At 44.0% G+C, this 12,098-nt stretch overlaps 1 protein-coding gene across 3 annotated transcripts in view; it reads right to left on the bottom strand.

Annotated features, from left to right (window-relative positions):
* DNAJC11 (DnaJ (Hsp40) homolog, subfamily C, member 11) overlaps positions 1-8,462 on the bottom strand; it is a 117,410-nt gene extending 108,948 nt beyond the window's left edge. Inside the window, exon 1 of one of the 3 annotated variants that reach the window (XM_006885784.1) lies at positions 8,296-8,462. In XM_006885784.1, coding sequence (XP_006885846.1) covers positions 8,296-8,367 — 72 coding nt within the window. In that variant the 5' untranslated portion in view covers positions 8,368-8,462. The remainder of the gene's footprint in view (positions 1-8,295) is intronic. The other 2 variants (XM_006885785.1, XM_006885786.1) reach the window with 2 other exon arrangements.
* Between the last annotated feature and the right edge of the window lie 3,636 nt (positions 8,463-12,098).

Here is a 12,098-nt window from a genome sequence, read left to right as displayed (position 1 = left end):
CAGCCCAATGGAAGGTCAGTTATGGGTCAGTTCCAATTCAATGGTACACAACAACAACAACAACTACCCAAGTGGTGACAAGTACTAAAATCCTTGATCTTAAGGACTGTGTTCCTTAGCCGCTTCACTTACCAAACATGGTAAAATATGTGATCATCTGGGTAAGTTATAGGGGTTTTTTTGCAACCAAGGTTTAATCCTACATGCCCAGTGCATATATTTTAACCATTTATCATTTATTATGAATAGCAAAACTGAATATAATGTAGGGTTGGTCGTTTGTACCACTAAGTTGCGGAAACACCTCATAGTTGACCCTCCAGTGGGTTTTCTCCCTTCTTTTTTAGGTTGAGCAAACATCTTTATTTTAGAAATTTAGCTACTACCCAAGTATTTAAACTTGTAATCAATTGTTAGGTTATGTATAGATGGTAAAAATCACCATTAGGTAACCTTTTAACTCAATATAAAAGATAAAACATTGAATGGTCCCAGCTGAGACTTTAATACTTCTTAAAAGGCAATCGGGGTTCCTTGCCACCCTTTAATCTAAGCCCTTTTGAGTTGACATATCAGCAAGTAAAGGACCCGGGCAGTGAGCGTCTTTCCAGTGGGTTTTCAGAGGCAGTAAATCGCAGGAGACTGCCCATCCTTCTCCCAAGGAGAAGTTGGTGGATTCAAACTCTGTGCTTTTGGGTTGGCAGTGGAGCTAGGCCACCAGATGGACATAATAGAGGTCGTGAAGTAACGGACTTTCTCAGACCTATCTTTAGGACCTCCATTAAGAAAAAACCCCAAACTGCCCATAATGAGGTTCGTTATGCAGTTAATAAGCAGGTAGTTCTCAGCCGCTAACTCAGGACAAGCTCCACGCGTGACAGTAGAATTGTGCTCCATAGACTCTCAAGCTCATTCAGAAGCAGATTACCAGGCCTTTTCCTGAGGTGTCTCGAAGTGAGTTGCATTTCCAACTCTTTGGTTAGCAGCTGGATGTTAATCGGGTGATGCAGCCTGTAGAGTTATGCTAATAATCTAAAAGCGATCAGTTCAAGCAGCTCCAACAGAGAAAGACTGGCAATCTTCTCACTTGTGATTTACAGCATCTAAAAACCTGCTGGAAGGTCAAGTATAAGTGGGCTCTGATTTGATGGCAATGAGTTTTTTTAAGTTCCCAAGTTGACTCAGCCTACCATTTATTTCTTAGAATTAAGAACAATTCCTTAGAACACAATTTTTGTAGACTGCTCTGTGGGTCACTCTCTCCCCAGGTTAGTTAGTCCTCACAGAAGTCAGTAAACTTGTCTAAACTGCTCAAGCCTGTTCTTATCTCCCCCTGAGGCTGTAAACTGCAGCCACAGAACAGCAGACAGCTAGAAACTGTGGGAAAAGTAAAGGGCCCTGTGTCAGGAAAGCAGGGTTGAACTGGTTCAGTCATGCCCATCACAGGGCAACTGGGATAGATTCAAATTTGCAGTTTGTGGGTGTACTGGAACAATAACCAGGACAAGCAGTAAGATGGGTAAAGCCCCATGGGACTTAGAAGAGACGCAGAGAGCTCTTTCAGGAGCCTGTTGTGGGAGACTGGATTCCATGAGGACTGTGGAGAGTGTCACACATTCAAAGAGGAATGGTTGTGTGCCACCTCTGAAGTGGGCACAGTTGTTTTTAACTCTGCCACACACGAGATTTAGTTAATATGAAAAACACATGCTGCTGCCCTTGTTTTTGAAGAGGGAGATGGATTTTCTAGCAGGGCAATAGCGTGTAGTTTTTCTTGATGCAGTTATAGTTCTGGTACACCCACATTTTATTAACTTGGGTCCATTTGGTTTTGCCTCATCAGCCATCACTTAACCAGGAAGAGCTTTTAAGGTATCCAGCAAAGGAAGAAAGGAAAACACAGGGATTGTGAATTAGCAGGTGCTACTTTTGTACTCCTAGTTCCATTGCTGTTCTGGAAGGATGAAGATTCTAGAACACTGACCTGTGTAAGTGGGTTGTGAGAAAACAACTTTCTCATTTAGCAACTCTATTTTTTACTTAACAACTGTGGTTTTTTCCAGAAGTGTTTAAAACGTGAAAAGGAAGTTGGCTCCTTTAAAGCAAAACTGAGTGAAATCAGAGATCTTTAAATAGATTATAAGTATGTTGTAAATAAAAAATAAAAATCCTTTCAAAGGTAATATGCTGATAAAGTAGGAACGGTTATCTGTTTCATTTTACTTGGATCTACAATCAACACCCATGGAAGCAGCAGTCACAAAATCCAAAGAAGTGTTGCATTGGGGAAATCTGCTGTCAAGGACTTCTTCAAATGCTAAAGAGCAAGGATATCAGCTCAAAATTCAGGTGCCCCAGATCCAAGCTATGTTGTTGTTAAGTGCCATCTAATCATAGACAACTCATAGCAACCCTATGAATGAAAGACCTGAACACTTGTTTAACGTTGGTTGTTTCTCCATGTTCACAGAGTTTCCAGAGGCAAGCCATTTTGGAAGTGGCTTCCACTCCTGCTTCCAAGCTTGATCCAAACTACGGCATTTTCAACTGTTCCCTATGCATCTGAAAGTTGGGACAATGAATAAAGAAGACTGATGAAGAATCATGTCTTTGAATTGTGTTGGAGAAGAGTACTGAATATACTATGGATTGCCCAAAAGCATAAACCAATCTGCCTTTGAGGAAATGCAATCAGGGTGCTTCTTACAGGCAAGGATGGTGAAACTTGATCTCATGGGTTTTGGGTGTGTTTTCAGGAGGTCCTTGGAACAAGACGTCATGCTGGAAAAGGTGGATGATCAGAGAAAAGAGGAAGATCCTCAACAAGATAGAAGACACAATGACCACAACATTGGGCTTGTAAGCATGGCAGAGATATAAGGATGGGGTAAGACAGGGCAAGGCTCAGATCTGTTCACAGGATCACTATGAGCCCTAGTCGACTTGATGGTACCTCACTACCTCACCACCACCACCACCACCACCACCACCACCACCACCACCATTATTTGGGAAGAAATTGTTGTTAATTAAAGTTTCTATAAAAAAAGCATAAAGGTAAAATGTCTCCTGGACAGAAGTATAGGGATCCTCAAGTAGCTTAAAGGGGGTTATGTAAATTTCCCAGCCCTCCATGGTGAGTAAACTAAATTAGGCCAGTCCCAGTCTAGTGGCCCTGAATTCCATGAGAGCCATCTGTTTCTGAGCTCTGAGCAGAGCCTGCTCTGGCAGGTTTCTGAGACCTGGATTTGCTATTTAGACAAGTAGGCTGGACAAGGTCCCCACATCGGTATCTACGCAGGAGATGCAGTATTAGGATATTTCCTTGACACCTCTGAAATAGAACTTTAAAAGATATTCCTTATTTATACCCACAAGTTTTTCCCAGAATCACAGGTCCGCAGAGCCAGGAGGGCACTTAAAGGCCTGCAAACCCTACTCTGACCCCTTCCTTATACAATGACCCTGGCAAACAGCTACCCATCATCAATTTACAAACTCACAGGTTTGGGAAGCTCACCACACCCGATGCACAGCCCCTCCCACCTGGGCCAGCTCTAGTGTTGGTTATCTCAGGCTGGGATGGACTGCAGTGTTCCACACCTTCCTGCTCCTGTGTCATCCTCACTCTGGGTTTTATCCTAATTAAAAAGAATGTATCAATGGCTGAGACCCGTTCATAGCCCTAAAATGCAATCTTCTACTACATGTAGTAGGTTGAACAATGGCTCCCAAGAATGTCTGGATCCTAAAACTTCCAGATGTGATTAAATGAAGGGTCCTGAGAGGGGATTATACTTGATTATTCAGGTAGGCTTTAAATGCAACCAGCGTCCTTCCAGAGAGGCAGAGTGAGATTAGAGACAGAAGAGGCTAAGGCAATGGAAATTGGAGCGATATGGCCATAAGGCATGAAATACTTCCCCCAGGAAGAGCAGGACCCTGGTGACACCTTGATGTCTGGCTCTGTGAAACTCTTTTGGACTCCCATCCTGATTTACTCTTGAAGAATCCTTTTGCTTAATAAATTTTGGAAAGTCATTCTGACAATCTCAGACTGTTAGATGTTTGGAAGCTGGCAATGCTAAACCAGAGATGCCCATCTGGTTTTAGTGTGTCCAGTTAAATGACACATTCCATCCCCCTCATCCCAATGTGAGACCAGCTGGCAGACGATGGCTCACTCTGTAAATAGGAAGCCTTGAAGGCTACAGAAATGAATCACTGTAGATCACGAATCTTCTTTATGGCAGGATTTGGTGGGCCTGTCTAGCCACCTGCTTCACTCCTTGGCACACAAATTAAAAGGAATATTTTAAAATTTAAACATTTGGGGGGAAACTGAAACATCTGAGAAGGGAAAGCATTAATTTGACATCTTACAAAGCTCCAATGGTCATAAATATATATTATACATGTAATTTAAAAACAGATTTCCTCAGCTTTATCTCCTGGGGTTGCTTCCATTTATGATTTCTAAGGAAGAAACTCCTTGAATGTTACTGAAATGAAGAGGTTTTATTTTTTTAAATTTTTTGTAAGGCAGACCTTGCCCTCCCCTTCCTTGTTGTGTTGAGTTCAATCCTACTAGCACAGGAGGAGATTGCCCTTCCTTCTCCAACGGAGCAGCTGGTGGATTTGAACCCTGTGCACCTTTGGAATTGCAGCACAGCTTCTTGCCACTAGGCCACCCAGAGAGCTCCCTTTGAAAATTAAGAGCTTTGAAGATGCTCACTTTGAAGAGATTTTGGTGAAGGGAATCTTGTTACCATTCTCAAAAGGCATCGAAGTTTAGAATGTACAGCACATAGGTAAACGTGATGGTTTTTTTCTTTCAACCACCCATGTAAATCAGAATTAGGATTATTCTCATTTTTCTTGATTTTTGAAAACACATACACACACACACACACACACACACACACACACACTCACTCTCTTTCTCACTCTTTAGTAAATATCAACTCCAGATATTATATTACCTTAAAAGGTTCTCCTAGGTAAGGGTGGGTTAAGGAAATGGGAAAGATCTGGTGTAAAAACCAATGTATATGGAATTTATAAATAAATCAGAATAAAATAAAAGGTTAAAAAAAAAAGGTTCTCCTATAGTAGAATCCTGAGAGAAAAATCAGGATTCAACACCTGCTGGCCACATTTTATACTGAGTCTGTAGATAAAGGCACTACAAGGTGATTTAGGGATCAGGGCAGATTTTGCAGGGACTCTACATATGGGGATTTCACTTCTCATAAATTTGGGAAGTAACTTTACTCCTTGGGAAAATTAAAATGCTTTTAAACAATTTCTCTGGCTCTCATCCATCAACCCAATAACAGTGACAGCCCTGAAATTCCAAGAGTTTCAAGGTATATACTTGATAAATGTCTAGCTAGGACTGTAGCCAAGTCTATTATCATAGATCTTACCCCCTCCACACACACACTACTATCTACAGCTGCCTAACATTCACTAGGTCTCATAAACAGGTAAAATTCATCAATGTTGTCAAATTGGTCCTGATTCAGAGTGGCCCTGATAATTCATGCAGCTAGTTGTGCTGCCAATCAAAAAGCAAGCAGTTTGAATTTACCAGACACTGAGGGAGAAAGATTGGTAATCTCCTCCCATGCAATTTACAGTCCCTGAAAACCCAGTGGAGGGTCAGCTGTGGGTTGGTTCCAACTTGTAGACAATGAGGGTTTTTCTTCATAAAGATCCAATAGAAGTGCTCCAAAGTTGTCAATCTTTATGGAAGATCTTTCTGGCAATGAGCGGCTGGTGGAGACTAACCACCAACCTCTTGACTAGCATTTGAGCACTTAACCACAGCTGAGCCACCAACGTTCCTGATTAAAAAGGTAAGTAGCCCTTCAATCACTGATCCCTGACTATGAATGAATGACAATGTACCTCTGCCTCTAAGAACGCTAAGTATATATAAAAAAAAGTTAGCCATACAATTTCACTAAAAAAAGAAAGTAACAAATAAGCGATTTAAAAAAAAACAACAAAAAAACCCAAATAAGCGATTTACCCAAAGCCATAAAGCAAACTTGCTGCCATCTAGTCAACTCTGCCCCAAAACAACTCTGTAAGACAGAGAACTGACTCAAAGGGTTCTCAAAGAAGTCAGCTGCTACATTTTTCTCCCAGAGAGGTTAGTGGGTGCTAACCTTTTGGTTACCTGCCAAGCACTTAACCACCATGGCTCTTTACCAGTAGCCATACTGGTGATTAACGTCAAATTGACAAGAATATTGAAGCACCCTTAAACAGTCCAAGACGATTTGTGAGTCTCAAAAATATTTCAGTGGTTGTTTTCATAGTAAATCGTGAGATTCTTAAGTCAGGTGCTAGAACCTGCAGCTTTGTAGTCTGTGGCCTTTTGGCAAAAAAAGGCGGCAGACATTGCAAAGGTCCAGAGAAGAGTTCCAGAAGTCAGACTGCCTAGTTTTGAACTTAGTGTGATTTGGGCAAGACACTTACTCTCTCCATGCCTCTTTAGGTCAGTTTCCTCCACTGTAAATCAAGGATGTGCTTTATGTAAGATCTAATTTATAGAGTTAATGTGAGAATTGGGAGTTCTGGCAACATAGTCTGTAGAGAGTTGTGGGGGAGTCTCTCTAGTGATTTGAATCCACTAGTAGCTTGGAAAGCGATCCATAATCAACATCCACGTTAAAAGAAGTCAAAAGTAAAAAAAGTGCTGCACTGGGAAAATCTCCAAAGTGCTAATGAGCAATGATGCTAGTTTAAAGGCTAAAGATGTATGTGATCCAAGCCAAGGTATTTTCAATTGCTTCCTATGCATCTGAAAGTTAGATAGTGAATTAGGATGAATGAAAAGTCAATGCCTCTGAATTGTGGTGAAGAAGAGTACTAGGTTTTGCAGAGGTGCAACCAGTGTGCTCCTTATAGGCAAAAATGGCAAAACTTTGTCTCACATACTTTGGACATGTTGCTAGGAGAGGCTAATCCTTGGAAAGGAATATCATGCTTGGGAGGTGGAGGGTCAGTGAAAGAGTCCCCAATGAGATAGACTGACACAGTGACTGCAGCAATGGGCTCAAGTATCAGAAATGATGGCGATGGCACAAGATAGGAAAGGATTCAGGTATGTTGTTTATAGGATCACTATGTGTTGTACTCCACTTGATGGAACCTAAAAACAACAAAAGTGACTAACTTCCCAAAAGCCATTAGAATAGTTGTTGAAACACAATAATGTAATATAGGCAGCAAGCGTGAATTTGAAAATATAGGTTTCAGCAACAAAAACTCTAGTGAGTTAACTACTCCTAAAATGAAATTAAGCATGGAATATTGTTGTTGTTAGTGCTCTAAGGTGCATTGTGGCCGGGAGAGCCAAATTTGCTAGTTTTGATCATTACCAGACAATAGAGATAGATTCTCTACCTGAGCAGGGAGATCAGACTATGTAACTTAGAACTAATCGATTTACTTCATGACCTGACCTTGGAAGCTTTCTCATCTCTCTGCTGAGAGCAGTCTCAAGGAAGGAAAATGATATGACCTCACCAGACACAAGGGACTGATACTTTGGGAAAGGAAGCAGCGTATAAGATCCTGGCGTGTGGAAACTCACATCGATCCTGAAGCCGTTTCTATGGCACTGTCTGGGCCAGGGAATTTTTTCTAACCCGTGGTCTTCTGGTGGAGTGTGTCCAAGAGGAGGCTCCCACTATTTCTAGACAGCCGCTGCTGTGAATGAAGGAGGGTGTCGGACACGTGCCTCTGAGCCTAGACTCACTTCAGAGGTAGAACGTCTCCACAAAGGGCTCCCAGACCCCATAGACCCTTGGGAAACTTCCTTGGTAGCCTTGACCTTGGTGCTTACGACTCAATATGACATCCTATTGACCTAGGGGGAGGGGAGAGGAAAAGGACACAGCCCAACAGCCTGGGCGGGGACGTGATCTGAGCATGGCACCACGTCCCCGGACCTAGAAATCCCACTGCAACAGCTTTTACCTCGGAGACAATTCCCTTACGTGGGCACAGGGACCTCCGATCTTTTCTGGACATAGCTCCCGTGGCGATCGGCCACTGAGAGCAAAGGAAGATGCTGGCCCCTGCCGCCCTCCGACGGTAGAGTCGGGGCAGTGGGGACCGCTCAGTCGGTCAGCGGTCGCACACGTCCAGCGGGGTCACGCGGCCTCCCCGCCAGATCCCGGCTGCCCATGGAGGAGACAGGGCGATCGCCGCCACCTGGCTTCCTCCGTACGGCAGAGTCGGGCCTCAGCCCCGATGGCAACCCGTCGTAAGTCTCACCTCCCTGCGCACGTTCAGCAGCGAGTAGTAGTCTTCATTGTCCAGCTCCTCCTCGTTCAAGGCCGTCGCCATCTTCGCAACCTTTCACCCCGGCAAACCGGCAAGGCTGTTCTCAAGAGCTCGGCGGCCCCGACCGCGCGGACCAGGTCGAAGGCCCCACAGCGGCCTCTGGCGTCTCGGAGTGTCACCGCAGCCGCCGCGCTCTTGTTAAAGGAGCGCGCCTGCGGTCTACGCCCCCGCGTGGCGGCGGCGGTGGTTCCACGTGCGGTCGTCAGACCCCCTCGGTTGTGCACACCCGAACCTAAAAATCCAACCATGTCGCCCCAGGGTTCTTCCTAGACTAGAAAAAGAAACTCAGACCTGGTAGGTTGTCACTCTGAGTGCTGTAGAAATAGGTCTAAGGGGCATCCACCATCTCCTCCCTTGTAGGTCCCCAGCCCGAGCAGAAAGCACGAGGTGCATCTAAAGGGGCTCCAGTGCAGAGCTTGTCCAGGTTCCAGATATTGCCATCCGGGCTGCAGCTGGGCCAGCCCATCTCCGCATGATTTTACTCTTGGCCGAGAATATCCACTTCCTTTTGCACGGAAGACCTCTATGTAAAGATTGGGTCCTGCCTCCATTGTTTGTTCTTTCTCGTGGTCACTAGGAATCCTTTGTGCCCAGAGCACAGGCCTCCTCATTTTAGTTTTTCACAATCACGTTGTATCTAAGGGATCTTGTCCATACTACTACTTACATAATGAGGCAATCCCCCTTTGATTCCTAATCTTCCTGCAGCGATAGCCCCTATTGCGACGTCATTCTGTGAATTTCTGCTTTATAATTTAGCGATGGCGCCTAATTGATTTCAACCAGGTGCCTGCTGTTTGGTGCATTATTAAAGGTGTCTCGGTTATAGTCGTCTAAGTAATTTAAGTGACTTCAAAGTGATGCAGTTATCAAGAGGAGGTAAGCAGGGGGTCTGTCTGCCAGACCCCTGACACTTGTTTGGTTCTTGCTGACCTGTAGCAATTTTTTCATCATTTCTCAGTAACGTTGTTGTTTCTTAACTAACCATTGGCTCAGAGCCATCTCTGTTGCCCTTCATAAGCGGATCCCTTGGGATGCTCCAAACACCTGTCTGTGGATTTGAGAAGTTGATTTCTTTTCTCTTGCTAATTTTTGGCCAGATGTGCACCATATGGGCCTGTGTTACGTCTCCTCTAAGTTGCCCAGCCCTCTTAGGATCCTTTGGCATGAGACACTTAGGTGTGCTGAGCCGGGCTGTTCAGGAGTGTTAAGTCAGTCTGGAACAGACTGTCAGCCCAGGTTGTAAATTAAGAGCTATTTCTTTTAGCTGTGTGAGGCTTCCTCACAATAGCTTTCATAGTCGCTCATGTTCCATCAGATCTTCCAGAAATTTTTATGGGCTTTTCCTTTTTTCTCCTCCTTTGCAGAGCTGTGATTTGGGCTAAACTGCACGCTGACATTTGCTGGTCTTTAAGAATTTTGTACAGAGAGGCTGGGGGAGGAGGGAGGCGGGAAAGAAACCATAACCCTACAATGTGGAAACATTCCTTTTTTTCCTTAGGTTTGTTGACATTAATTGGGCCATAATGCTCACTTGGGTAGCAAAGTTCTGCGCCGTCCCCTCCTCTGCTTTGGAAAACACTGCCTTGAGGAATTACGTAAAGGGAACATATGTTTCAGTACGCCCAGGTCTGTGTTGCTATGATTGAGAATGACCTGGTTTTTATCACCACTCAAACAAGATAAATACTGACTCAGAAAAGGCTTTGCATTTGGCCTCTCTTGGGCCCAAAATATTTTGTATTATGGTTATTTGGAAAGTGGTTGTGACAAATGGGAACCAAACTTAGATACACCATGGGCCTGAGGATATATTTACTTCATGGCTTGGCTCTTTCTCCTCTCTGAAAACCCTAATCTGTGATGGGCAAAATAAAGGAAACCAGAGCAGTAAAAATGTATAAAGCATGCACCTAACAAACTATCCACCCTGCAGCAAATAACAGAAGGCAAGCCACTTTTAACTTCCTGCTGTGTGTTTTTCTTTCCTTTTTATTGGGCAAAGCCATAGAGCAGTTCGTAACTTAGCTGTAAAATAAAGCCAAGAGTACTTACTTTCAGATATTTGTACAATGATATCTGGAACCACCACCTGCCTATCAGCTTAGATGCCACCAATGTGTCAAATGCCACCAGAGTCAGTGGTGCTGACTGTCACTGATAATTTCAAACACAGGCAGCTAACCCATGGTGGACAGGGTTCAGCAGAGCTTCTAAACTAAGATAGACTGGGGGGGGGGAGGAGTCTGGCAGTCTAGTTTGTCTAGTTTGAAAATGTAGCCATTGAAAGCTCTAAGGGTCACAATGTAATATTCTGCTGGAAGATGAGCTCCTGAAGTTGTAAATCAGTTAAACCACACAGCGCTGCAACAATGGACTTGAGTGGAGCAATAATTGTAAAGATGACACAGAATCAGGTAACATTTCACTCTGCTGTCCATGGCATTTCCAGGAGTTGGAGATGGCTTGAGAGCAACAAGCAGCAGCTCTTGCATGAGTGTGTGTATACACATACAGGAGCTCTGATGGCTTCTTGTTGTTGTTAATGTGCCATTGAGTTGCCTATAACTCACAGTGACCCTATGTACATTAACTCTGAAACATGCCTTATCCTGAGCCAATCTCATTTTCCAAGCATGATGTCCTTCTCCAAGGACTGGTCTCTCCTGGCTACATGCACAAAGTATGTGAGATGGAGCCTCAAAATCCTTGCCTCTGAGGAGCAGCCTGGTTTTATTCTTTCCAGGACAGACCTGTTCTTCTGGCAGTCCATGTTACATTCAACACTCTTTTTTAGAACCATAACCCAAAGGCATCAATCCTTCTTTTAATCATCCTTAGTAATTGTCCAGCTCTTGGGTGCACAGCAAGTACTTGAGAGGATCAGGCGCACCTTAGTCTTTGGACTAACATCATTGCTCTTCAGTACTCTAAAGAGGTCCCTGGCAGCAGACTTCACCAATGCAGTATACCTTTTGTTTTCCTGACTGCTGGTACCAAGAGTGTTGATTATGGAACCAAGCAAGCTGAAGTTATCAACAGTCTCAATCTCATCTCCGTCCATCATGAAGCTGCTTATTGATCCAGTGATGGAAAGATGGGAAGTCTCCTCCCTTGTGATATTCTGCCTCTGGAGGGTCAGTTGAATGGGTTCTACCTTCATGGCATACTACAACATGCACACACAGACACCATGTACATTCAACTCTTTATTGAAGTCACTTACCTTTTGTACCTTTAAGGGGATTTGTCTCCACCATCATGTTAAGAGGGAGCTCTGGTAGCATAATCTGTGGAGAGTTGAGCTGCTAACCCAAAAACTGTCCTTCTCTGGCAGTTCAAATCCACCAGCCTCTCCACAGAGGGGTCGGGGAAGGGCCATTTCCTCTCCTGTGACTTACAGTGTTGGAAACCTGCTGGAGGACCAGAGATGAGTTGGAGTGAACCCAATGACAAAGAGAGAGAGTGACATTCATATCAGAATGATCCCAACCATTTGGATTCTCAATCCAGTCCTGAATATTAACAGCAGTCATCTGGGGCTGGTTCCTCCCTGGTGGCAGGTATTAAAGCTAGGTTTGTCAGGATGCCAAATTAAGCTTGGATTGTAGATAAACATAATATAATGTTTCAGTGTGTATATTTGTGATATGTGTGGTCTTAAACACGGTGGCACAGTGATTGCAACAATAGGCCCGAGCATGGTGAAGATTGTGAGCGTTGTGCATTATGGA

Source organism: Elephantulus edwardii, unplaced genomic scaffold (genome assembly GCF_000299155.1).
Source record: "Elephantulus edwardii isolate Elephantulus edwardi_28Jun2011 unplaced genomic scaffold, EleEdw1.0 scaffold00045, whole genome shotgun sequence".
NCBI lineage: Eukaryota > Metazoa > Chordata > Mammalia > Macroscelidea > Macroscelididae > Elephantulus > Elephantulus edwardii.
Note: the sequence above shows the minus strand (reverse complement) of the source record. Positions and strands in the feature narration are given on the sequence as shown.